Source organism: Lynx rufus, unplaced genomic scaffold (assembly GCF_022079265.1).
Source record: "Lynx rufus isolate CCGP_SWC_20201006 ecotype Redwood Valley unplaced genomic scaffold, mLynRuf1.p SCAF_7, whole genome shotgun sequence".
Taxonomy (NCBI): domain Eukaryota; kingdom Metazoa; phylum Chordata; class Mammalia; order Carnivora; family Felidae; genus Lynx; species Lynx rufus.
This window is the reverse complement of record NW_025814889.1, coordinates 64,222,792-64,250,017: the sequence shown is the minus strand read 5'-3', so window position 1 is coordinate 64,250,017 and position 27,226 is coordinate 64,222,792. Positions and strand designations below refer to the sequence as shown.

Genomic DNA, 27,226 nt, shown 5'->3' with positions numbered 1-27,226 from the left:
TACTCCCAGAAATGTAGTTAAGTATGAACCATATATATATATATATATAAAATTTATTTTTATGTATTATATAATTTATACATAATATATAATGTATTATATTTTCATAAAATCTCAGTGCCATATATATTATATATAACATATATAATATATACAATTTATAAATATAATATATATATGGCATTGAGATTTTATGAAACTAACCAACACATTTCTAGGAGTCATAAAGTAAAACCCAGAAACATTTTGCCTTCTTTCTTCCAATTTCCTGACCCCAGTAAAATGTTTGCTCTTCTTCTGAATGCAACCTGAAAATATTTACTTCTGACAGCTTAATTTAACATTTCTCCTTTTAAAAACACCCTTCTAAAATGTGTCCTGTTGTGAGGGTAGAAAACGAAACACAATCCATTATGACTTCACATATATATTTTTAAAAAATAAATGTTTATTTCAAGTATGAAAAGTAATGTTTAAACATTATCCAAAAATTATGTTCAGCTTAACAAGTACAAAACAAGACTTCTGACAAAGTTTACAATTAGGTATAAAATACTTAAGAATATACTTTGACATTCACAGTGAGCATTTTTGAAAAATAAGTTTTGCTAATAAGCTTCAGAAATAAAAATATATTTACAGTCCCAGCTAAAATAAACAAGTCCTTAACTGAGAACAACAGTCCTCCCTCAGGATCGATAGTTAGCATTTCAAAATAAACAATGGTAAACTTTGTTCAGTAATGTCAAAATTCAATACCTTATGGTTTTGCTGACAAATACCACCTATCTCTTATGTCTGGTACCCACAAGCAAGGTTCTCAAGCCACTTAATTGATTTCATAGATGTATAAAACTTATGTAGTATCCAAACTCTCTTGACATTTTTTACAATTCTGAGCATTTTCAGCAAAATATTCTAAACAGAAACTGGCAGAAACTTCCTGGTGCCCATTACAGAACCATCAAAAAAATTAGCCTTGAAATTATTTTAAAGGACTACTACCAAGGCTTCTGCTTCTCTTTTCCATATACATCTTTTTGTAGGTTTGAAACATTGCTTTTGAATCTTTTGCTGGATTTTGTAGTGTTTCAAATCCATCTGCACTGAAGCTTCTCTTGGAGAGTCTTGCATTAGCCAAAACATTATCATCTAAGGAAACAGAAATTTTGTTTACTTTATTATTCAGTGTTTGTGACCAATATACAATCAATTAAAATGGAGAGGGTAACCCTGCACTCTTCTCTGGGATAAAATTAGGACAAGGAGTTGGACAAACTATGGCTTTTTGCCTACAGAATTATAAATTACACACACAGGACATCTTGCCTCTTTTGGGGACTCTTTTCTACTCTCATCCCATCTTCACATCCCACAGCTATCTTGTTCTATCATTTGCACACTATTATAAATGTGACCTTTTTAACAGCTATCTAAATTAGCAATATCAAGAGCACAAACCAGCCAGTTTCAACCAGTGAATGGAAAAGTTTTTGTATTCTAAGACATGTCTATAGCTTTCTGTTGTCAGACCACTTCAGCGTTATATTAGCCTATCTTTTTGATGGGTCCAGCTTTTCCTACCTCCTGCATTTCTAGATGTGGCTGTACTTCTCAGTAGCCAATTCCGCTGGTCTAGAATAGAATTCCCTTGGTTTTCATTCCTGCTATAGCCATTCCTTTCTGCATAATAGTCTTGTTTTACTTTTTTTTGCCTAGGAACTCACGCATTCTATCCTCTTAGTTTCAAATTCTTGTACATCCTCATTAGCTTTCTTCTATGACACTGATATCCGAGATGGGTTCCTAAGTCATTTTTCACCGGATTCTGTTACCTCCTCTTCTCTGTACCTTACCTTGACTTGATAGTTTCACAACTTGCTCCATCTACACTCAAACCTTTGCTACCAAATGTAGATGTATAATTATCTCAACTGTTTCTTTGATCTGTTTGGGAGTTTGCAACATTTGTTTTTTGTCTCATTTCCCGCTGGTTCATGTTCTCCACCTCTTCATCTTGGTATTTGTTCTTTCACGCTTTTCCTGAATCTCCAGACTTTTTTTTTTTTTTTTTGGATTGTAAGTATTATTTGTTTTTATTTTTTAATTGAAGTATAGCTGACATACAATATTATGTGAGTTTCGGGTACAACATAGTGATTCATCTCACACTTCGCATCTTGGCTATTCCTTACCCTGCTGCAGATCTCCTTGAGCTTGTGCCCCAGTCTGTGTTTTTTTTATCACGATTCTCAGCACTGATGTTTACTCAACTTCAGTTTATTGCTCATCTTATTTGTGGCTGTCTTTATGTCTCTCATTTAGCTCATGCTTATATCTGGTCAATTTGCGCAGGCATCTATGAGTATTTTCAGATTCAGATTTCAATTATGTCTCTTACCTTCTCTATGGAGTAACATCTCTCCTATTTCCAAGGACCTTTCTTATCCAATCTCAATGCCCATTTCCATTTTTCTCACTTTTGAATTCCTGTGTTCCAACTTTAAAAGTATGCTTTCCACTCTTAGGACTTTTAAAATTCATTTTGCCCTGTTTCAGCTGTTTTCTTGTTCTGACGAAGAGTGCAGTTCTTCTTTAAGACTTTAAATCAATTTAGTTTTTTCCTAGGTGTACCTTTACTGTGCAGGACTCGATTTCTGCAAGCCTGCTTATGTATATTTGTTTTAAACTCTCTTTTCCACTTCATCACTTCCTCTCTTTTAAGAAATGTGCTTCTTTTTCATGGTGAAATTCTGCTTCTACCCATTTTCAATGAGTTCTAAACACTTGTCTTTTCATATTCAATTAACCAAAACTAAGATAAAACTCCTGAACCCTAGCTTCTAGTTCTCAATGCAAAACCCTAAAAACAAAGTGCATTCATTCCACTAAGTAAGATACTGAAAGCTCTGGTTTTTCTGGTTGGCACTCAGCCTAAATCCCTCCCATACAAAGAGAAATAAATTTTAACTAGGAGGCTCAGTCTCTTATCATCAAAATAACTCAAATTCCACACTGAATTAACTTTGAAAAGAGGGGACAAAGTTCAAGTCCCTATTTGGTTATTAGTCATGGAATTTCTAATGACCTTACCTCCCACTGATAAAATGGGGACATGCTCATCTACCTGGTTTTGAGAATTAAATGAATTAAACTTGCTAATCACCCCACCCAGGAGCTAGCAAACAGGGTATGGCTAACCCTCTAGCCCAATGTGGTAAATAAAGTTTAACTGAAGTATAGCCTATACTCATTCATTTATTATTCTACTGCCATTTTCTCACTATAGTCTCAGAGTTGAGTATTCAGGAAATCTTACGATCTGCAAAACCTAGTATTTACTGCACAATCCTGCACAGAAAAGTTACCTAACTCATCAAGAGGAGAAATATTTTCTTGTTAACAGGAAACAGACCACTGCTCCCCTCTCCACAGTATGACAGAAAATATCAGAAATTATCTTCCTACCATACACTGAATCATTCAAAAAATATGGATAAAAATCAAACTTCACAATAGTTTCATAACTATAATCCAGCTTCTGTGTGACCAAGTGCCCAATATGTAGAGTAAAAATTTAAATACATGAGGATTTTACCTATTTTTTGGTTGGCTTCTGGCATCCTTTTCTCCTCAGTTACACCTCTTAACCAGTCTTCTTTTGTACTTTTTATTCCTGAAACTAAATATTCATTTTCAGATCTCTAGAAATTGCTATTCATCTTTTAGTACTCTAATGAAGGAAAGTCATATAAACATAAAATAAATCTTAGAAGGCATTAAATATATTCACATATACTGCAAGTCTAAAAGAAGCCTCAAAAATCCTTCCATTTCAAGTGTCTGAGTATCTTATAAATGAAAAATGGGTTGCACTAAAAGTTTATCTTCAGTACGGAATTGTTTCTCCCACTTAGGCTGAACACCAACAAATTCCAAGGTATTTAAGGGTACATGAGACAAAGAAAGCCCCTCCCATTGCCCCCACCTACTTCCAATGTTCTTGTTACACCCATGCCTCAGATACATTTATATGGCCAAGTGAAATCACCAATACTTTACAACATAAATTTTATAGTCTATTTTTACCATACATCCCTATATCCTTCCAAGAAAATGTACCTTATATTTACATTGTAACTTTCTGTGCCCAGATACCATCTGAAGAGCACAGGAGAAAAGATTGCCATTCAAATCCTTTACTTTTCCAATCTGAATTTCTCAACACAATGTTACCAAATAATTAGTCCTCTATTTTCTCCTTCCCTCCTGGCACTACACTGAGAATTCTATCATTCAGCCAAATGACAGTCATGCTTCCTTCTGGCCTTGGTAACTTAACACTGGACAAGACTGCTTCCGTTGCCCTCCCATTTCAAGAGCAGACTACAGGACGGTGCTTTAACTTTCGTGATAACACAGTTACCAACTACTCCAAAGAGAATAGTAAATCAAACCATTTCCCTGTGTATAAAAAGTTTTCACAAATATGTAATGATTATTTCCTCATATTTAGACCAAAGCTTCAAATTCACAGAGCTTTGAAATCACAAGTCCAAATGAGAATCAACAAAAGACTGAGGGCGCCTGGGTGGCTCAGTCGGTTAAGCGGCCGACTTCGGCTCAGGTCATGATTTCACGGTCCATGAGTTCGAGCCCCATGTCGGGCTCTGTGCTGACAGCTCAGAGCCTGGAGCCTGTTTCAGATTCTGTGTCTCCCTCTCTCTGACCCTCCCCTGTTCATGTTCTGTCTGTCTCAAAAATAAATAAACATTAAAAAAAATTTTTTTTTAAAGATTGAAATAATGTATAACTAACACTCTTCTAACTTAGCACAAAAACATTTTTCATAATATCGGCTTCTTGGTGCAAAACGAAATCTTTGTATTTGGCAAACCTTACAATTCCATACACCTCTTGTCATCAAGTACAAATTGAGTACAATTTACAGTAAGGGGAAGATAAACTTAAAACCATGCCTTACAATGTTGTAGACATCATCAAAAAATCATACCAGACCTTGCACAGGTGCTTGCTCCTTGCTAGGACAAGGCTGCAGATCCTTCCGGTTGTCATCAGAATTTGTATTCTTAATCAGTCCATCTGGACATAATTTAAACTCCAGCATGTTTGGTCTTTCTGTGGCATCTTTCACAGGTAAGAAGCTCTGAGGTTTATTTTCTGGTGTCCTCTCTTTATTAAGCTTCATGGGTGAACTATCTAATTTTGTGAGACAAATGCTCTCACGTTCCGTGCATTTAAATGCAACTCTGTTCAGATATAGTTTCCTTTGATCCTTTGACTGGGGAGACATTTGGCCGAATTCAACTTCATTGTCTATACTGTTCAAATTTTTGTCTAATCTGGTTTTATCAATCCATATTTTATCAAGTTGCTTTCCACCAACTATCCCTTTAACATTCCTTGAAATACACATTTTAGACTCCTCAGAATGGTGAAATTTGAGGTTTTTAGCATGGCTTAAAGAAGTATTTAATGATTCTTTAGAAGCCTGTACACTATTGTGTCTCTCATTTGATTTCCCACAACTCCCTGCTTGCATGGAAAGTTTACTGGACTTCACGTACTGAGAATCACACATTACATTTCTCACGTGGCTTTTCTTTGATGTGTTGCTACCCATCGCTTCTTTGTGCTTCTGCCTTTGTAAATACTCCTTCGGTGTCAGAACTCTACTCATTTTGGATGAAACGTCCTTGGAGCCTGAGGACTTAGCATTTGATACTGTCTTTTCTTTAACTCTGGCTCTTTCATTTGCGAGTGACAAAAAATTACACAACTTAAATGTACCATCTCCCGTATTTTTATTATGCTCTCGTTTATCATATTTCTTCCTCTTTATCTTTGAATCAAGTATGCCCCCATCATCTAACTTCCTTTTTTCCAAAACTTTTTGTCTCAAGCCACCTGCTTTCAATTTTATTTTCTCTGGGGATACTGACTGTACCAAAGAACCATTCTTCATACACAGATCTTTATTTTTATTTGTCAAAAAACCCACCTTTGGTTTTAGTGGACGTAAGTTTTGTGCCACGAGCTTCTGGTGCAGGCTCTCTTGAGAAAATTTTGTCATTTTATTACTGCTATGAAAAGTTATCTCATGAAACTTCAGTTTTCCTTTCCTTTTGTGACTTTGCAAGGAATCTAGTTTTTTATCACCTATAGATAAAAACTGACCTGATAATTCTTGTTCTGTCCTCAGTGATTTGTGTTTTGTTTTGGGCTTATTTATATTCTTGCTTTCTTCTATTTCAGGAAGATGATTTTTTGTATCTGGACAAGTCAAAGGAATCTCCGGATTGTTATTTAGAGGACTATTACATTCAACAGGGGCATTTCTATCAGTTTTCTCTCCTTGTTTACAACTGTTGATCTTCAAAGGAGAACATTTATCTTTCCCTTCTTTCTCTGAAGCTGAGTTCTTGATAGAATTGCACGGGCACTGGGGTACTCCTTCATAAACCATAGATAGCCATCCCAGTGCACAGCAACGGACATCATCTTTCTCTGAATCCACTACAGAATCATGACTCTTTTCATCTGTATCTGTTTGTGGGTCACACTGGCCCCCTTCTTTGTTTACAGGTTCTTCTTTCTGATGTTCTCCCAACTTGTCTACCTCACAGAGTTGATCTTCATGTTCAGGAAATAATTCTTTCATTTGCTCTGAGTTTAATATTGTAATTTGTATTTGGTCTGTTGAGTCTTTGGAGTCACAACCAGTTTTATCACAAGTTTGACCTTTTGGGATTTGGTTTGTTATTTGTTGGGCCACAGAACCTTCATGTGTGTTCACAGCTTCAATGCCATAGGGAAATTCTTTTAAAAGTTCTGACAGCTGATCATGTAGGTATAAGATGGATGCCTTATCATTAAGAATCTCATTTCTTGTAGGATCTTGGGCAGTGTAATTGCAAACTGCATCAGCTTCCTGAGGGCAACTGCCCTGTTGGATAGCTGCCGATGAACACATATCATTAGCCATGCTTTCTTTTTTAGTGATATGTTCCAAATCACTTTCCTCTAAAATTCCACTATTTGGTTTAACATGCTTCAAAGATGATTCTGGAGGTTGAGGTGATTCTGCCTGGTCAGTTATTTTATGTGAAACATCTGTGCACTTTAAAAAATTATCACTTTGAAAACCAAAGTCTTTATTTTCAGTGACATTGTCTGTATGTTCTTTTTGTTGTCCACTACTAATCACCTGTTGCTTAGGGAGAGAAGATTTCTGTGGCTCAACTCTTTTCAAAGGCGGCAAGTTGAATATCTCCGCTATTTGGGAATTATAAGACGTATCACCTTCAACAAGAGAACAAATATTCTCAATATGTAACATATCACCACTAGCAATATCACTTTTCCTTGGCTTGTATGAAGCTTGCTGTTCACTCACAGTATAATGGGTATCTGGTTCTGATTTGATATGCTTTCCTTGATTGCCATGAGGTGTGTCTGCTGCATTAGTTGACTCATTTTGCTCTTCCTTCTGAATTGGTAAGAACATCTTGGTGTCTGTTGTAGCACCTGCTACTGGTTCATCAACATTAGCTTTCAAAGCAGCAGTAATACTTGTATTTTCTGCCAACTGATTCTGTAAGCTACAAACACTGCCTTCTTTAATAACTGGATACATTGTTTCAGATAAAGCTTCAGGTGTTATTCCTTTGACAGACAAGGTTTTGACATCTGAAAGAATTAGTGGGGACACTACAGCCACCTGAAGTTCTGTTCCTTTTGTGTTGGTTGTGCCTGAAGACTCAGAATTCTGTACTACCATTGACAAAGTTGTTTCTTGTGAGCTGTTTAACACCTTATTCTGAGAATTTCCCACAACTGAAAATGGACTCTTATCACAGGTTTCCACAGGCTTGGAAACTCCAACTGCTGTTCTATTTTTTCTTGACTCATTACACTGTTTTTCTTCGGTAGGTTCTGAAGGTTGCTTTTTCCACAGAGAAAGACATGTTGCTAGCAATTCCATGGAAAAGTGACTGTCACTTTTAGAAGGCATTCCACTTGTTGAGGATTTATGTTCAAGGCAAAAAGAGTTATCTAAAACCTTGGCATTTGTGTTACAAGTACTTGGAGCTTCCACTGTTTTCAAATTTAGCTGGTTACCAGTGATTTGGGTACTTGGATTAACTTCATAACTATGTGGTTTAGAACCCTGAATAGTTTCACTAGCATTTTTAAACAACTTCTCCTGAGGTTTATCTCTACATGTAAGTAAACTGAGAATTAGCGTATTTTTATTTGGATATTTTGAAACATATTCCTCAAAGGACGCAGACTGAGGAACATAAGTTGTTTCAGAATTTGTTGGCACATTTAGTTCAACATTGACATTTCCTGATGGAATCTGGGTGTTATTTAAGGTTGCCTGGGTAATCTCAACAGTCGATGCCTTTAAAGAAGTCCTAACTTTCAAATCTTGTAACTGGTCTGGCATTGGAAACTTTTCTGAACAGACAGAATTTAGTAAAACAGAATTCACTTGGTTAAAATTTCCACAATTGGGGTCCTGAATGTTGGAATTCATTGTACTGTATGCTCTATTTGTTTCTTTTGCAGATTCCATTACTATTGGTGGTTTATTCTCTGGAGTCACTAGGGTTACCTGTGGTCCAGACCGGATTTGGGCAGTTTGTTTCAGAGACAATCCAGAATTTGGAGCTAATTCACTATAAGAGGTATCAGTTGTTTTAATACAACCTGCTGCCATCAAAAGATTTTTATTAATCTTGATTTTCCTTGCAAGTTCCGAAAACTTCTTTTTTATTTCTACTAATGTTTTAATATCCCTCACTAACTTTTCTTTTGTGACACTTGTGTCCAATACTTGATTTGAAGTTAGATCACAAGAGTCTGTTCTCCTCTCTTGATTATTTTGAGCAAGAGTCTGAACACCATCCACAGAAGATCTAACAGGTTCATTAAAAGGCTGAATGACACTGCTATTTACTTTCAAGTTACAGGAATTTCCAACTGTGCTGACATTTTCATTAAGGTTTTGCCAATGCAGTTGAAAACTTCTAGAAAAGTCTTTCCTCATTTCAGGTAAGTGCATTTCTTGACTCTGAGGAACTTCCACAGAAGCCTGTTTAATAACATGCTGAGTACTTTGCAAAGGCTGGCTTGCGTATCTACAGTCATAAGGAGGAGGAGGCCTTTTGTCAGTCTGAGGAACTGCATATCGATAGGAATGTACAGTTGCAGTCTGCTTTGACTGTAAAGTCTGTGGAGGATCTGGAGGGTGACTATTTTTAATTTGCAATGATGCAGATGGCATAGGGTTTTGTTTCTGAAGGGAAGGATCTTGCAAAGAGCTTCGTGATGTGTAACTATATTGCTTTGGAAGCGGTCTGTAATCTGGATAAGTCAGTCCACTGGATGTATACTGTTGCGCCCAGTCAACCTGTCGTTCTGATACAGATGGGTTAAGTCTTGGGGTCCACTGATAAGTTATAGGAACTCTTGGAGAATTGGAGGGGATCATTTGTAGTTGCACAGAACAGGTATCTGAAGTTACAAATTGATTCTGTAGTGCATGTACATTAGGTGTATTAGTTCCAAAACTAGTTTGATGAGATACAGTTGCCCCTGTATGAGAATGCACAGAATTCTTCATTGGTGAGTTCAACCATACATTTTGGGTAACGCCAGAAGACATCTGCAAATTGTGATTTAGTTGTTTGGATCCTTTAACATTTGCATATGTTATTCTTTCTACTGACGTTTGTGAGGCCACAACTGTCCCGGTATGTATATCAGAAATAGGGATTTGCTGAGGAGCTGTATAATTTCTCATGTTTAGCAGTGGCTGTGAAACTGGATTTGAATTTCCAAGAAACATACATGCTTCTTGGTTACTTCCAGGATAGCTTAAAGAACTTTGAGATGTTGTGTTAAATGTATTTATTAAAGCCTGCTCCAAAAAAGATGACGGCTTTTTAGGATAATGTGGTGGTAAGGTGACATTCTCTGGTTTTGCATTCCAATTCATTGTTGATTTGATGTAGTAGCAGAGTATTAAAAGTCAGTTGTTTTGAATGTCAGGAATCTGTAGGAAATAAAGATCTTTCATTAAAAATTTGTTTTGTCTGCATAAAACTTCAAGAAAATTAGTTTACCTTAACACCAATGCTATGGTCTATTAGAATTCCAGAAACCTCTGACCAGTCAAAACTTCATCTTTAATTTGGGGAAGAGATACAAAGAAAAGAGCAAAGAAGGATTTAACAATAAACATGGCAAGTATCAATAAAATCTCTGGGGTGTTTTATAGAAATTCTACACAATATAGTATTTTGCTTGCTCCATTTAAGTGACAATTACTTTGATCTTAACAGGTTCTTTATTCTAAGTAACCCATGTTCATTGAAACAAAACAAACAAAAAAAACTTCAAACACATGGCAAATAGTCCTTATTGTCTATCCCCATTGTCTAATTCCCCAGAGGTATCTATTGTTACCTCCTCTTACAGAAAATTTTATAGGTAAAAAACAAATACATAAAGGAAACCTCATCTTTTTGCCTCATTTTCATTACTATACCTAGGATACCTTATTATTTCACTACAAATATATTATCCTCATTGCCTGCAGAACATACACTTTCTGAGTATATATTACCATTTAACCAGTCCTTTATTGGCAGATAAAGTTTTTGCACTTGTAAACTATCCTAAGGATTCTATATTTATACTTTACATTTTTGGCTACATGTTTCTGGAAATTCCTAGAAGTGAAATCAATGTGTCAAAGGTCATTAAAATTATCTTCACGAACAATACAAACTGCCCTCCAAAAAGGTTAAAATAACTTACACTCTCACCCACAGCTACTGACAAATCTAAAAATGGTCAATTCTACAACCATAGTAAATGAGGAAAGACCAATTAAAATAAAACCAACTTCACTTAAACATATTAATACTACACCCTAAATGCAGAATATACATTCTTCCCAAGTGCCAATGGAATTTTTACCAACATGACCATCTAGCTGAGCCATAAGCACATCTCAATTTTCAAAGTGTTCAATTATTCAGATTAATTTACGGTGGAATCAATCTAGAAATTATAGAAAACAAAGTAAATAGAAAATTGCCAAGTAATTGAGAAATAAAGAATACACTTTACACTTACAGACAGAGAGAGAGAGAGCACGCGCAGGCTCTCTGGTGCCTCTTTCCTCTACTTATGCCATCAGTCCTATTGGATCAGAGCCCCACCCTTATGACCTTATTTAACCTTAATTACCTATAAAGGTCTCACCTCCAAATACAGTTACATTAGGCGTTAGGGCTTCAACATACAAATGGGAGAAGAGAAGACACACAATTCAGTCCATAACATGTTCCTATCCCCATGTTCATGTAACACATAACACTAATTTAGAGCATAAATAAATATGTTAAAGAGACTGGGAGGGGTGCCTAGTTGGCTCTGTCGGTAGAGCTTGTGACTCTTGATCTCAGGGAGTTTGAGCCCCACCCTGGGTGTAGAGATTACTTAAAAACATTCACTCACTCATGCATTCATTCATAAATAAATGAATGAATAAATAACCAAGAAACAATCTTTGTATTTATCACAAGACTAATAAGTTAACCGAAGGAAAGAAATGATGATGGACTGAAATAAAATAATGAATAAAAATGTAGAAATTCAGCTAGTCACAAGTTGATTCTTTCAAAAGAATAAAAATCATTAAGCCTCTGACAATACCGATCATGAAACTTTAAAAGCACAATATTGGGAATAGAGGCTACCACTAGACCCTATAGACTACAGACGCTATAGACACTAAAATAATAAGTATTTATTCCAATACATTTCAAATTTAGGAGTAATAGACAAATTCTTTCAAAAATACATATAACCAGGACTAACACAGTAAGAATACCCTATCTCTTTAAAGAACTTACATTGATAATTAAGTATCTTTTCACAAAGAAAATGCCAGGCCTGTATGGCTTTGCTGGAGTATTCCAACAATCATTCATGAAAGAAAACAATCCCAATACAGCTTCTTTAAAAGGACAGGGGTGCCTGGGTGTCTCAGTCGGTTGAGCGTCCGACTTCGGCTCAGGTCATGATCTCGCGGTCCGTGGGTTCGAGCCCCGCATCGGGCTCTGTGCTGACAGCTCAGAGCCTGGAGCCTGTTTCAGATTCTGTGTGTCTCCCTCTTTTTCTGACCCTCCCCTGTTCATGCTCTCTGTCTCAAAAATAAATAAATGTTAAAAAAAAAAAAATTAAAAAAAAAAAAAAGGATAAAGAGAGAACACTTCAGAGCTCATTCACTGAGGCTATCATCCAAATGCTGAAAAGAAGGAAAATTAATAATTTCTTTCAGAAATGTAAATGAAAAAATCCTAAACAAAATGTCAGCAAACCAAATGGGGTGACCTATGGAAAGGATAACCCATCATGATCAAACTGGCTTTACTTCAAAAATACAAAGTTTGTCATTTGAAAATTAACCAAAGTAATCACAGGACAATAATTTATTTATCTAAGAGAGAAAGCAAGCAAGCACAAGCAGGGGAGGGGTAGAGAGGGAGAGAGAGGATCCCAAGCAGGCTCCACAATGTCAGTGCAGAGCCTAACATGGGATTTGAACTCACAAACCATGAGATCATGGCCTGAGCCAAAATCAAGAGTAGGACACTCAACCAAATGAGCCACTCAGGTGCCCCAGATGATAAATTTTCAACAGGTACAAAAGCTCTTGATAAAATTCAATATCCATTTATTAGAAGAACAATCATATCAAACCAACAATAGAAATTTCCTTAATTTTGATAAATAGCAGCTTCAAACATTTATATTGACAATAAAATGAAAACGCCACTATTACCCCTTCTTTTTGCCATGGTACTAGAGATCTGGAAAGCATAAGAATTGGGAAGGAAAACATAAAACTGACTGTTCACAGAGTTTATGTAGACAATCTAAATCAGGGGCACCTGGGTGGCTCAGTTGATTAAGCATCCGACTTCACTCAGGTCATGCTCTCATGGTTCGAGAGTTCAAGCCCTGTGTAAGGCTCTGTGTTGACAGCTCAGAGCCTGGAGCCTGTTTAGGATGCTGTCTCTCTGCCTCTCTGTGCCCCTCCCCTGCTCAGGATCTGTCTCTCTCTCTCTCTCTCTCAAAAATAAATATTTAAAAACATTTTTTAAATCCAAAACAATCTACAGATCTTTTACATCTATCAAGTCTTGGGTCATAGTGTTTTCACTAAAAAGAAAAACAAGATTGAAGAAGGTATGTATGCTTTTGAATTAAAAACGAATCCCCAAAAGAGAGAGATCTGTATATTCCTCACATGCCTTCTCTCAGGAAAGCTCCTTAATAATACAACTGACTAGGGGTACCTGGCTGGCTCAGTTGCTAAAGCATGCAACTCCTGGTCTCGGGGCTGTGAGTTCAAATCCCATGTTAAGAGCAGTTTACTTAAAAAAGAAAAAAATAAATAAAGGCCGAAGCATAATACAAACTAGCTTTTCTACTAGAGTTAATGATGCCTAATAAATTCCCCTTACTTCTTGTATGTACTTGGGGGTGGGATGCTGTTATGAACTAAATTGTATTATTCCCCCCACCAATTTCAAATGTTGAGGTCCTAATCCCCAGTGTGACTATATTTGAAAACAGGCCTTTAAGGGAGGTAATTAAATCTAAATGAGGAGAGAAGGATAGGACCACAATCCAACAGGACAACAACCGTTGTCCTCATAAGAAAGGCATATGCACACGGTGGGGGGAGAGAGACCATGTGACATCACATAGGAGGAGGCTGACCACAAGCCAAGAAGGGAGACGCCTCAGGAGAAACCATAACCCTGATCTTGGACTTCCAGCCTCTAAAACTGTGAGAAATAGGGCACCTGGGTGGCTCTGTAATTAAACATCTGACTTCAGCTCAGGTCATGATCCCACTGTTAGTGAGTTCAAGCCCCACATTGGGCTCTACGCTGACAGTGCAGAGCCTGCTTGGGATTCTCTCTCTCCCTCTCTCTCTCTCTCTCTCTGCCCCCACCCCCTGCTCACTCACTCTCAAAACATAAACTTAAAAAAAAAAATTTTCAACCCAGCAACTTTATTTTTAGTTTACCCTTATTACAGAAATTTCAAAGTAAAAAAATAACCTAAAAAAATCACAGCTTGTGGAAGAACAGTAATATTAGTATCTATTTTAAACACAATCACACGCACCCATGAACAGAACTCTATGAAAACGGACTGGTTACATTACGATCTGCCTACTACAGGTCAGATGAAATTGTAAGAAATAGAACAGGACAAACAGAGCCACATCAAGAATTGTTTTATATACAAGGGTGACTGTTAATTTGTCAAAGAAACTGGAACATTATTAAAATGAAAGGTAATGCTATTAATAGACAAGATGATAGGCATAAAAAAAGACTGTCTCAGAGCAGCCCAAAAGATGCAAACCTAGACAATGTCCAGCAGGCTTCAATAAACGTTTGTTAAATGAATAAACATAATCTGTAAGTACTGAACACCAAGTTAAAAAGAAGTCCCTATTTAAACTTCCAGATGGGAAAAAGTCCCCACTTCTCCCTTCAGATTCATGTCAGCCATAAACATCACATGATTTCAATACTTCAAAAATATAGAACTTCTTAAAAAATATATTAAATACTCTTCTTATACCTGAAAAAAACATAAAACCCTTCTGGTATTTTTTTTTAATTTTTTAACATTTATTCATTTTTGAGAGACAAGAATGAGACAGAGCACAAGCAGGGGAGGGGCAGAGAGAGAAGGAAACACAGAATCTGAAGCAGGCTCCAGGCTCTGAGCAACTGTTCAGCACAGAACCTGACACGGAGCTTGACCCACAAACCACAAGATCATGACCTGAGCCAAAGTCGGTCACCTAACCAACTGGGCCACCCATGTGCCCCCCCCATTCTGGTATTTTATTTTATTTTATTAATTTATTTTATTTTTTTAAATTTTTTAATGTTGTTTATTCTTGAGAGAGAGAGAGAGAGCATAAGCAGGGGAGGGGCAGAGAGAGAGGGAGACACAGAATCCGAAGCAGGCTCCAGGCTCCGAGCTGTCAGCACAGAGCCTGATGTAGGGCTTGAACTCACAGACCATGAGATGATGACCTGAGCCGAAGTCAGATGCTCCACCGACTGAGCCACTCAGGCGCCCCTCCCCCCCATTCTGGTATTTTAAAGTGAAACTTTCCCTTATGGCTTAAGTTTGACATCTAATGTGTTCCACAAACCAAAGTTTATTTGGAGTGTCAGCTGATGAGGTCAAAACGAGGAAAGCCACTATTTTCCACTGAAAAACTGATTTACGTTAGCAAAAGCTATAGATGCTTCTGTAACATCAACAAAACCATCAATACCAACACTTCAATGTAAAATGCACTTTTCAGAAATTCGAAAAGTATCATGATTTTCTCAACCTATTATTCTAGCTCTGGCTGTTCGTATCCTTAGTCATAGAAGAAATTAGGCTATCAATCCTTGAATTAGGCTTTCAGGAATATTCTAAATTTTGCATTATTTATAATTCAATTCTATAAATAACAGCTATCATTTGAGAGTTTACCATATGTTAAGAACTGCACTGAATGCTTTAAATACATGATCACACGTAACTGTCACAACAAATGAATGAAGCCAGGCAATAGTGCAAGGCTAGCAAGGCTAGATAGAAATCCCACTATCACAGCTGTCCACATTGCCAGAGACAGAAAGGAGACAAGAATATAACTTCACATACAAATTTATTACTTACCCACACAGAAAAAAATAACATCAGTGTCCCTATTCCCAGAGGGTGATCCCAAGGTGTTTGAGAACACAGGTTGCCAAAAAGCCAACTCTAAACTGCAGCCATTTTATAGCTGGCGACTATATAACCCAAGGATAAGGGAGGTGGTAAAGTCCTGTGCTCAACAGGAAAAAAAAAAAAAATCCCTGTGGCTATTTCTCACAAGGGTTCTTATCAACTTTTGTTCCAGAAGGGCCTACTGGGTGTCCTGCCAAGGTAGGAGTCAGACAGAGATTAGGCTTTGCCTATTTGGCCCATGAATAGACAAAGGTCATCAGAGTACAATGGAGAAGTTGCCCCCTACATCTCTACCCTCCACCCTACATGTGTCCTGCTACAAATTCTATTCAGAAGCACAGGACACTCAATCAAATACCCTAACGAACTGTACTTCTTCTTAGGCAACACTGGAAAAGAGTGACTTGACCCTGACCCCTGGCAGAATGATCAGGCCGTTTGTGGAGGTCAGGCCACAAGCTCCCCATACGGAGCCATGTAATGTCCCAGGTATCATCAAGGCTCACCAATAAGAGTCACATGGCTTTCTCTCTGGAAGAACAAGGGAGTGGGAAATAAATTGCTCTAATTTTGCTCACTGATTAATCTAAGCAGAGCGTGGGATGCTGGCAATCACACATACCCCATCATGACTGGCCAGTAGGAAGTTCAGAGCAATGCATCTATCATTCAGGCTAGAAAGTTTACGCTTATGTCTCCAGAGCAGAGGTCAGAGACAAATTTCAAACTAACTTTAGAGTTGTACTATTCCCTAAAATGGGAATTAAATATCAGAGAGCACACATGAAAAAGTCAGTTATCCCTCCTGGGAGTTCTGCCTAGCAACTCATTTTAGAACCCTCCAGGTACCCACCACCTTAAGCAAACAAGATTCATTAGAGGGGTGGTAGTCTCAAATATCTAGAAATTCCTGACAAGTGCCTCAAATACAGAGGAGTAGTTTGCCAGTATAAGCTACCTAAGACGCAATATGCTGTTGGAGTACAAAGTGTATTAGGAGGATAAATAACCACTATTACAACAGGAATGAGCCAATTCTGTGCCTCTTGAGATGGATAAACTCTTTGAACAGAACCAAACAGTTGCCATAAAAGCAGGCTCAACTGTCTTGAAGAGAAATCTGAAAACTGTTACACCCAGTTAGTTACCTTCGTCGTTATAGACCATACTCTAGTGTTTACTCTGGTTGTACCAGGTTTTGTTTGGAGGATTGTAAGAATATTAACACAGGCATTTTGTTGGCATTCCATTAAGATCCAGGTTTTATAAAACTAAAGGTTAAGACTAATGATGCAAGGGGACCTGAAGTACCAGAAGAGACCTATAGGATAGAATCTACTTTCTTATTATCAGGGTCAGGTAGGGGATGACAGATCCAGTTAAATTCAGAACCATAACTGTAGTCTAGAAGATACAGACAAGAGAATTCTGCTTTCCCTCAATCAGGAAACCAATGGAAATCATGACTAACAGAATAAATTACACGAGTCTTGGCCCAAAGGACACCACTCCCAAGAGCATTCATTCCCCCAAAATTAGCAACTTCTGAGGGTTTCTAAGAGTCCTTAAGATCTTCCACTGGCGAGCAGTATGTTGACTAAGAGTAGTAGGCAGCTACAAGCCTGAGGTAAATTAGATTACTAGTTTCTGCCTACTCCTCCAACCCTTATCCCCTAGGTCTATGGTCTTCCTTCTCCAACTAGCATAGAGGACCTCTGCAAGTTATGGTGGGTGAGAAGGAATGGCAATCACTCAACTGTGAACTCATCACTTCCATGCTCTAAGCCACCTTACCCACAACACCTTGTATAGTAGCATGGTCATGTGGAAGGAAAATGTAAAAACCAACAGAAGTTGTGGCAGTGAATCTTTATGGCCATAATGAAAGTGACCTACTTGAGATAAATTTCTGAGCTCCAATAAACACCCTCAACTACTTCAACTAAAATAACACATGGCAAGAAACTAAATGCAGAAGAAGATTTGATATAACCTGCATAAATATTCTTCAGGGTCCTAAAGAATTTCTAACGTATGAGAGGTAGGGCGCCTGAGTGGCTCAGTCGGTTAAATGTGACTGGTTACATGTGACTCTAGGTTTCGGCTCAGGTCTCGTGATTAGTGAGACCAACGTCAGGCTCTATGATATCAACTTGGGATCCTGTCTCCCTCTCTCTGCCCCTCCTCGACTCACACTAGTGCGCTCAAAAGTAAACATTAAAAAAAAAAAAAAGATTTCTGGGTCGCTGGGGTGGCTCAGGTCATGATCTCGCTGTTCATGTTCAAGCCCTACGTCGAGCTCTGTGCTGACAGACAGCTCAGAGCCTGGAACCTGTTTCCGATTCTGTGTTTCCCTCTCTCTCTCTTTGCCCCTCCCCCACTCACACTCTCTCAAAAATAAATTAAAAAAAAATTTTTTTTAAAGAATTTCTAATGTATATAAATGCTTCCTGACTTGATCTGTCCCTGCTGACTGTAGCTAGAGATGGCACGCCCATTCAGTACTCATGGAAGAACCTGGAAGCATGTACCTCACCTCCACAGACTTTGCCTATGCATCTCTTTTCTGTTAGTCCTATATTGTATCCTTTGCTGTCATAAACTTTAGCCATGAGAATATAGAGAAAAGGAACAAAACCACAACTTGGGTCCTTGAAAAGATCAACAAAACTAATAAACCTTTACCTAAACTGACCAAAAAAAAAGTCTCAAATTACTAAAATCAGGAAATAGAGACACTACTACCAACCTTTCATTGAAAACAAAAAGAGAATACTATGAACAACCACATGCCAATATATTCGATAATCTGAAAGAACAAGCTCCCTGTGATATTGTAATTTATACAAACAAATATATATTTGATCTTTGTCCCTATTTCTCACACAGAATTCCTAAAATCCTGAGGTTTTCCCAAGTGTTGAGTGAAAAAGGTGCCTTTTGTTAGGTTAATGAGGTGACTTTTAGACTGCACCAAAAGGTGGGGGCGGGCAGGAGAACCATCCATGTGAATAGGGGGTTGGATCTTTTAGCCCTCCCCCACCTCCAGGGAGGGATGGAGAGTTGGAGGTTAAATCAATGGCTAATGTTTTTTTTTTTTAAATTTTTTTTTTCAACGTTTATTTATTTTTGGGACAGAGAGAGACAGAACATGAACGGGGGAGGGGCAGAGAGAGAGGGAGACACAGAATCGGAAACAGGCTCCAGGCTCCGAGCCATCAGCCCAGAGCCTGACGCGGGGCTCAAACTCACGGACCGCGAGATCGTGACCTGGCTGAAGTCGGACGCTTAACCAACTGCGCCACCCAGGCGCCCCTAATGGCTAATGTTTTTAATCAGTCATGACAGTGTAATAAAGCCTCTATAAAAACTCAAAAGGACAGGATTCAGAGGGCTTCTGGGTTTGTGAACACATGAAGATTTGGGGACTCTGGCATGCCCAGAGGGAGCACAGAAGTTGCACACAACTTCCCACATACCTCATTCTATCAGCTCTTCTAGACTGTTGATTCATATCCTTTAAATTCCTTTGCAATAAACCAGTAACCTAGTAAGTAAAATGATTCTCCGAGTTTCATTAGCCTCTCTACCAAATTAATAGATTCCAACGAAGGGGTTGAGGAAACCTCCAATCAATAGCCAGTTAGACACAAGAACAGGCAACAAACAATCTAGACTTGCGACTCATATCTCAAGTCCAAGGAGGGGAGTTATAAAAACCTCCAATCCGTAACCTGTTCGTCAGAAGCACAGGGAATAACCTGGGTTTGTGATTGGTGTCTCAAGTATGGATGAAGGCAGTCTTGTGGGACTAAGCCCTCAACCTGTAGAATCTGATGCTACCTCCCAGGCATATAGTGTCAGAACTGTAGGAGACCCAGCTGGTGTCCCCAGAGAACTGCTTGTTGTTGCTTGTTGTTGTTCCACACACACACAGTGGAATTCAGTGAAGAACCCCAAAAAAACTCCAAAAGACACTGACTGAAACTGACATGAGATACAGAAAATCTAACTAGGCCTATGAAGAGATTGAATTAGTAACCAGAAGATTACCCAAAAAGAAATGGTTAGGCCCAAATGGCACTCTGGACAATCATACCAAAAACATAAATATTATAAACCAATTCTACAAACTTTTTTAAAACACAAAAGAGGGAATACTTCCCAAGTTAATTCTAAGAGGCCAAGATAACTCCATAGCAAAACCAGAAAAGAAATCACAATACAACTACAGACCAATCTGTTATGAATATGGATGCAAAAATCCTCAAAAAAGAACTAGCAAACCAAACACAGTAGCATATAAAAATAATTATATACCACAACAAAGTGGGACTTATCCCTGAAATGCAAGGTTGATTTAAAAAAATCAATGTTGGGGGGTGGCTCAGTCGGTTAGGCATCCGACTTCAGCTCAGGTCACTATCTCGCCCTCTGTGAGTTCGAGCCCCGCGTCGGGCTCTGGGCTGATGGCTCAGAGCCTGGAGCCTGCTTCCAATTCTGTGTCTCCCTCTCTCTCTGCCCTTCCCCTGTTCATGCTCTATCTCTCTCTGTCTCAAAAATAAATAAACGTTAAAAAAAAAAATTTAAAAAAATAATAAAAAAATAATAAAAAAAATCAATGTTATATAAAATATCAATACAATAAAGGACAAAAACCACATGATCATCTCAGTAGATTCAGAAGAAGGACCTAACAGGATGGAAATTAAATGCATCTTCAAATCCAACTCTTTTTCATGGTAAAAACACTCAAACTAGAAAAAGAAGGAAACTTCTTTGATTTGATAAAAGGCATCTGCAAAAAACCCACAGCTTACATCATAATAGTTAAAGACTGAATGTTTATCCTCTAAGAAATCAGGGAAAAAACAGAGATGCCTGTTCTTGCTACTTCTTAAATTTTTTTTTTTTTCAACGTTTATTTATTTTTGGGACAGAGAGAGACAGAGCATGAACGGGGGAGGGGCAGAGAGAGAGGGAGACACAGAATCGGAAACAGGCTCCAGGCTCCGAGCCATCAGCCCAGAGCCTGACGCGGGGCTCAAACTCCCGGACCGCGAGATCGTGACTTGGCTGAAGTCGGACGCTTAACCGACTGCGCCACCCAGGCGCCCCTGTTCTTGCTACTTCTAATCCATATTGTACTAGAGGTTCTAGCCATGGCAGTTCAGAAAAAAGAAAGAAAAGAAAGAAATGAAAGACATCCAGGGGCGCCTGGGTGGCGCAGTCGGTTAAGCGTCCGACTTCAGCCAGGTCACGATCTCACGGTCCGTGAGTTCGAGCCCCGCGTCGGGCTCTGGGCTGATGGCTCAGAGCCTGGAGCCTGTTTCCGATTCTGTGTCTCCCTCTCTCTCTGCCCCTCCCCCGTTCATGCTCTGTCTCTCTCTGTCCCAAAAATAAATAAAACGTTGGAAAAAAAAAAAAAAAAGACATCCAGATTGGAAAAGAAGAAGTAAAACTATCTCTACTTGCAGATGACGTGATCTTGTATATAGAAAACTTTTAAGGAATCCACTAAAAAACTAACATAATTAATTAACTAGTTTAGCTCAGTTGCCTACTACAAGCTCAGTATACAGAAGCCAAATGTATTTCTAAACAACACTTAATCTGGAAATCAATCTCACTACAGTAACATCAAAAAGAATCAAACACTTTGAAGAAGTTTAACAAAAGTGAAAACTTTATAAAACATTGCTGTAAGAAATTAAAGACCAAGGGCACCTGGCTGGCTCAGGTGGAAGAGCATGCAACTCTTGACCTCAGGGTTTCGAGTCAGAGCGAGCCCCACGCTGAATGCAGAGATAGAAAAGAAAAGGGGAGGGGACGGGAGGGGAGGGGAGGGGAGACTAGAAGAGAAAATTAAAGACCTAAAAAAAAGGGATAACATCCACATTCGATGGATTAAAGGATTTAATACTATTAAAGTAGAAACACCACCCAAATTCATCTACAGAGTCAGTACAACCCTTACCAAAATCCCAGATGTCTTCTTTCTAGAAATCGAGAACCTGATCCTGAAATTCATTTTGAAAAGAGTAACGTTGGAGGACTTACACTTTCCAACTTCAAGACTTACTACAAAACTATGATAACAAAACCATGTGGCACTGATACAGGATACACACTGATCAGTGGAACAGAATCCAAAAATAAACCCTCACATTTACAATAAGGAACTAGAATTCAAAAAAGGACTCCTGCAACTCAACAATACAAAGACAACTCAAATTGAAAGTTTTTCCAAAGATATATAGTCAATATGCACATGAAAAGATGTTTAACATCATTAACCATCAGAATGCAATCAAAAATATGGTGTGGCAGGGGCATCTGTATGGCTCAGTGGGTGGAGCATTTGACTTCAGCTCAGGTCATGATCTCCGGGTTCGTGGGTTCAAGCCCTGCGTTGACAGCTCGGAGCCAGGAGCCTGTTTTGGATTCTGTGTCTGTCTGTCTGTCTCTCTGCCCCTCCCCAACTCATGCTCTCTCTCAAAAATGAGTATTTTTAAAAATCTTTAAAAAATAAATATACATTTAAAAAAGCAAAAAAAAAAAAAAAATCCACAGTAGCATACCACAAAAAGACAAGTGTTTGCCCTGGATGTGGACATACTGGAACTCTTATGCCTTGCTGTTGAGAATCTAAATCTAAATCTAAATATATATATATATAGTTTCTCAAAAGACTAAGTAGTTATATGATGGAGCAATTCTATTCCTAGGTACATACCCAAAGGAATTAAAAATGTATGTCTACACAAACACTTGCACATGAACGCTCACAGGGACATTATTCATAGTAGCTAAAAAGTGGTAACAATCCAAATGTCTGCTAACTGATTAAAGGATAAACAAAATGTGGCATAGCCACGCAATGGACTATTACTTGACAATAAAAAGCAGTGAAGGACACAGATAAACCTTGAAAACAAAATGCTAGGTGAGAGACGTCATAAAAGATCACATATTATTAATCCATCTGTACGAAATGTACACACATCTAGAGACAGAAACTAGATTAATAGTTGCCTGGGAATGTTTGGGTTGGGGAAAAGGGGGAGTGATCTGTGAAAGAAGATTCTGAAACAGAGTAAGCATTGCTAAGAGAGTCACTCTAAATAGAGTCAGATGAATATCGAAAGTAGGGTCGAGGCTTGTCTCCAGTTTTAATTTTTTTTTCCCAGTTTTAATTTTCAAAACATCACAAAGTTCTGACTTTTGTCAGTTACAACTGGACCACCTCCTGGAATGCATCGTCCTACTTTGGCTAAATAGCCAAAGCCTACAAATAGCCAAACACGTATTATAGTTAGTTTCAACTCTGCTAGCACCCATCAACCAATCATTTATTCATCCAAAACAAATTATGTAACCTTGTGCCTTCTGCTTATGTAAGCTTGCACTCCCCACTTGTCGCAGCACTTTACTCTGGATTTTGTCAACTCTGTGTGTCTCAGATTGCAATCCCTAAGGGTCTAAATAAACCTTTTTGGTTGCTGGGCAGATTCATCACCTTCAGGATCAACATCATTAATGAGCATGGAGATTGTTTTGGGAGTAAAGAAACTGTTCTAATTGACTGCAATGATGGTTGCACACCACGTGAACATAACTTAAAACCACTGTACACTGTAGTGGGTGCCTGAGTGGCTCAGTTGGTTACATGTCTTGACTTCTGATTGGTTAAGTTACCAGGGTCTTGGGATCAAGCCCCGTACATCTGGCTCCAAGCAAGTAGTGGAGCCTGCTAAAGATTCTCTCTCCCTCTCCCTCTGCCCCACTCACGCAGACACACAAGGGCACACTCTCTCCACAATTAAAAAAAACACAACACTGTACACTGTAAATGGACAAACTGAATTTTATAAATACCGCATATGAATTATATCCCTAAACTGTGGTTTAAAAACCAAACAGTTATTTCCCTGTCAATAGCACCGACATGGGTACATGACCCAATGAAAGCCAATGAAATTATAGACTTTTGGTAGAGCAACCATACAAAAGGCCTAAGTTCAAGCTGACTGGATACATACCTGGAGATGCTAGAGCCACTCAAGGAAGAAAGGTGTGCCTGAGAATGGAGTCAATGCTGAAGAACAGAGCTCAAAGATGGAGGGTCTCAAAAGTCTTTAAAGTTTTTCTTTCTTTATATTCAGATACTGGATCCAGCCAAACATGAAGGTTGAACTATTTGAACTTCTTAATGATGTGATCCAGTAAATTATCTTTTAGGGCTTAAAAAAAATAATTTGCTTATGATTTGTTTCTTAAAACATAGGGTAGACAATATAATTTCTTATAATACTTTGCAATCTTAACCATAAAGATTTAATTTAGTGAAGTCATATAATTTAATACATCTCAGGAGAATCTTAGTGATTGTCATTAAATCTTTGCAGTCATTAGAACTATGAGCAAATGTCTCACGACATTTACCTCAAGAGGTCAGCTTCTAACACTGCCCTTCAATTTACAAGCACACTTAGGATCTCAAGAATATACACACTACAATGCTGCCTCCCAACAAAGCATTTAGAATTTCTCAAAGTCCCCAGTTAGTTCTTTCTTTACAAGACTTATTACAAAGTAAATTTTAACTTGCATTCTAGAGACAGAGTTGGTAAACGTCTCTTTATCTCAAATTGAATGCTTTCCATGTCTGTTTCAATGGGAGGGATGGGGCAGGAGGGTGGAGAAGGCCTGCTTACACACACACAAAACCCTTGAAATTCACCTTTATAAATACCTTTTCAAACAACAAGATCAATTCCCTAAACATTTAGGTTCCTATTTATACAAGACATCGATAACCTAAATGGTAAGGGAGTCCTGTATATCACACAGTAATATGGAAAAACGAGGCTCTGGGGCAAATATGCCCTGAAGTAAGAATTTAACAGAGGGGCGCCTGGGTGGCTCAGTCGGTTGAGCGGCCGACCTCAGCCCAGGTCATGATCTCGCGGTCTGTGAGTTCAAGCCCTGCGTTGGGCTCTGTGCTGACAGGTCAGAGCCTGGAGCCTATTTCGGATTCTGTGTCTCCCTCTGTCTCTGCCCCTCCCTGGCTCATGCTCTGTCTCTGTCTCTGTCAAAAATGAAACATTCAAAAAAATTTTTTTTTTCAAAAAGGAGAATTTAATGGAGATATTCTTGATTTCAAATTAAGCCTAGAGGTAAAAACCAGAGTTGTGTCTAGTACTTCCCTACAGAAACAACCTACAACAGGATCTATAGTAAAGGGTTCAATCAACACAAAACTGATTAACATAGAGCTGATAAACTTAGACCTTAAAGGAGCAAACTGAATTTCCTATTAGATACAATGCTGTCCGAGGCCATAAAATATCTTTCCTCTAACAGGACAACAACTAAAATTTACTGAGCTCTTACCACTCACAGACAGGGGCTGTCCCACGTGTGTTGTATGACTAAAACTCATATAATTTGGGGCACCTGGGTGGCTCAGCCAGTTAAGCTTCCAACTCTTGATTTTGGCTCAGGTCATGATCTCATGGTTTGTGAGATCAAGCCCCACGTCGGGCTCTGCACTGACAGCAAGGAGCCTGCTTGGGATCTCGGTCTCCCTCTCTTTCTCTCTCTCAAAAACAAATAAATAAAATAAAATAAACTTACAAAAATTCTAAAAAATAGAGCAATCCTAAATAGACCTCTGCCTGAGTAACCTGAACCAGTCACCTCCCATAATCTACTCTTTCTTGCAAAGACTAACAACTAAATTGTCTATGCTATGTCAACCATATATTTCTCCTCAAGCTCTGTCATCAAACCCATTGTGCCCGACTGTTTAATATTTAACCAACACTGATTCGTTTAATTAACAATTTAATTCCGTAATAAATTAGAGCAGGCTACTTGGAGGTAACATACTTACTTTTAAGTACAATGTTAGTCTTTTACTACTATGTTCCCATTTCCCTCCAAGCATGTCAGTCCCCCTTCACACAATGTTTATTATACTTCTTTGGTCCTAGGAAGAGCAAGAAACATTTTATAATTAGTGATAATTTAATATGAACTGCATTTTTTTATTCACATGAAACTTACTTTATGATAAAAGCACATGCTATTCTGTTTGCTAGATAGGACATTGCTGTGCCAAACTGTGTTCCTTTAAGGTTGCACCAAAAACATACGAAGTTTACAGAATTCTCATTAGGTGTGGAAAGTAACAAATAGAAACTAGGTGTGGCCTAAAATACCATTCACTGTTTAAGTTAGAATTCAAGTTGGTCCTCCAGGATCACTACTGCCCTACCATTCCAAAAGAGAAATACTTTATCTTACCAGCTTTCCTCACTGGAACAGTAAGAGAATCCGACTGTACAGGGGGAAACGTAACTAAAACCTTAACATTCGTGAATGCTAACAATGACTAAAACATACAATTTACAAGCAGAAAAGTCCCCAAACAAGCTCTGCGACCCACCTATTCAAATGCACCCCAAGCTGAATCGTATCATGGGCTGTTCTCTTTATTTTGAAGGTAGGCTCCTTAAAGTGTTACAAATAAATTGTTTTCACTGAAACGATTCTCCTCAAAAGGTTGCTGCTGAACTCAAGATCCTAAGGACATTTGCTTAGAGCATTCGCCTCTCTCGAAAACACCTAAAATCGGTATGCATTTGTGCATTTAAAAATGCCTCGAGGAACTAACTACTGCTGAGGAACAGAAAGCATCTGCGGAACAGAGGCGTTCGCGGGCCACTTGGAGATACAAGCCGAGCAATTCTGTTTCGGGAGGGTCAGCATAATGGAGGTGGGGAGGAAGGCAATGCTCGAGAAACCGTAAATGCAAAACAAAGATTTTTTTTTTTTCCACGCCACCGACAGGAAATAATTAAAAACATAAGGTACTCTCACACCCACCACCTCGTAGTTCAACAAAATGCGTACTCGCTCTCTCCACCCCGACCTCCACCGCAAGGAGTGAGGCAATTTAAAGAAAACACCCAGGAGGCGCCGCCCTCCGGCTCGGGCTCGGCGTCCGCGGCTGGCCCCGGCCGGCCCCGCGCGGCAGGCAGGGCCACGAGCGAAGGGGCCGGCACGCGGTGGGGCGCGCGAGTCGCGGGGCCGAGGCCCGGAGACGCCCGAGCTCCCGCGACCCCGAGACTCCGTCCTCGCCTCAGAACAAAAGCGCCCGCCGCCTCGCGCGCGGCGCCTGCCCGCGGGCGCCTGGGCTCCTGACGGCCGGCGCCGCGCCTGGGACCTGAGGAGAGCGAGGGGCAGCGGGCTCCCCGGCCCCACACTTACCGACGGGCGCCGAGCCCAGCGCGGGTAAGCGGGGAGGAAGCTCTGGGCCTCCCGGGCCCCTGAGTTTAAGTCAACTCGG

General features: G+C 38.9%; 1 protein-coding gene across 6 annotated transcripts; it reads right to left on the bottom strand.

The window, feature by feature from the left end:
* Nucleotides 1-426: 426 nt before the first annotated feature.
* On the bottom strand, nucleotides 427-27,226 carry RESF1 (retroelement silencing factor 1). 6 transcript variants are annotated; one of them, XM_047066960.1, is made up of 6 exons: nucleotides 27,148-27,226; nucleotides 25,769-25,864; nucleotides 23,913-24,113; nucleotides 5,020-10,084; nucleotides 3,599-3,682; nucleotides 427-1,152 (listed from the first exon to the last, which is right to left on the bottom strand). In XM_047066960.1, exons 4-6 carry the CDS (start codon nucleotides 10,025-10,027, stop codon nucleotides 986-988), a joined length of 5,259 nt encoding a protein of 1,752 aa, XP_046922916.1. In that variant the 5' UTR covers nucleotides 10,028-10,084; nucleotides 23,913-24,113; nucleotides 25,769-25,864; nucleotides 27,148-27,226; the 3' UTR covers nucleotides 427-985. The 6 variants fall into 6 exon arrangements, with proteins under 6 accessions (XP_046922916.1, XP_046922915.1, XP_046922919.1 ...); XM_047066959.1 differs by lacking the exon at nucleotides 27,148-27,226 and adding an exon at nucleotides 26,324-26,718; XM_047066963.1 differs by lacking the exons at nucleotides 3,599-3,682; nucleotides 27,148-27,226 and adding an exon at nucleotides 26,324-26,721.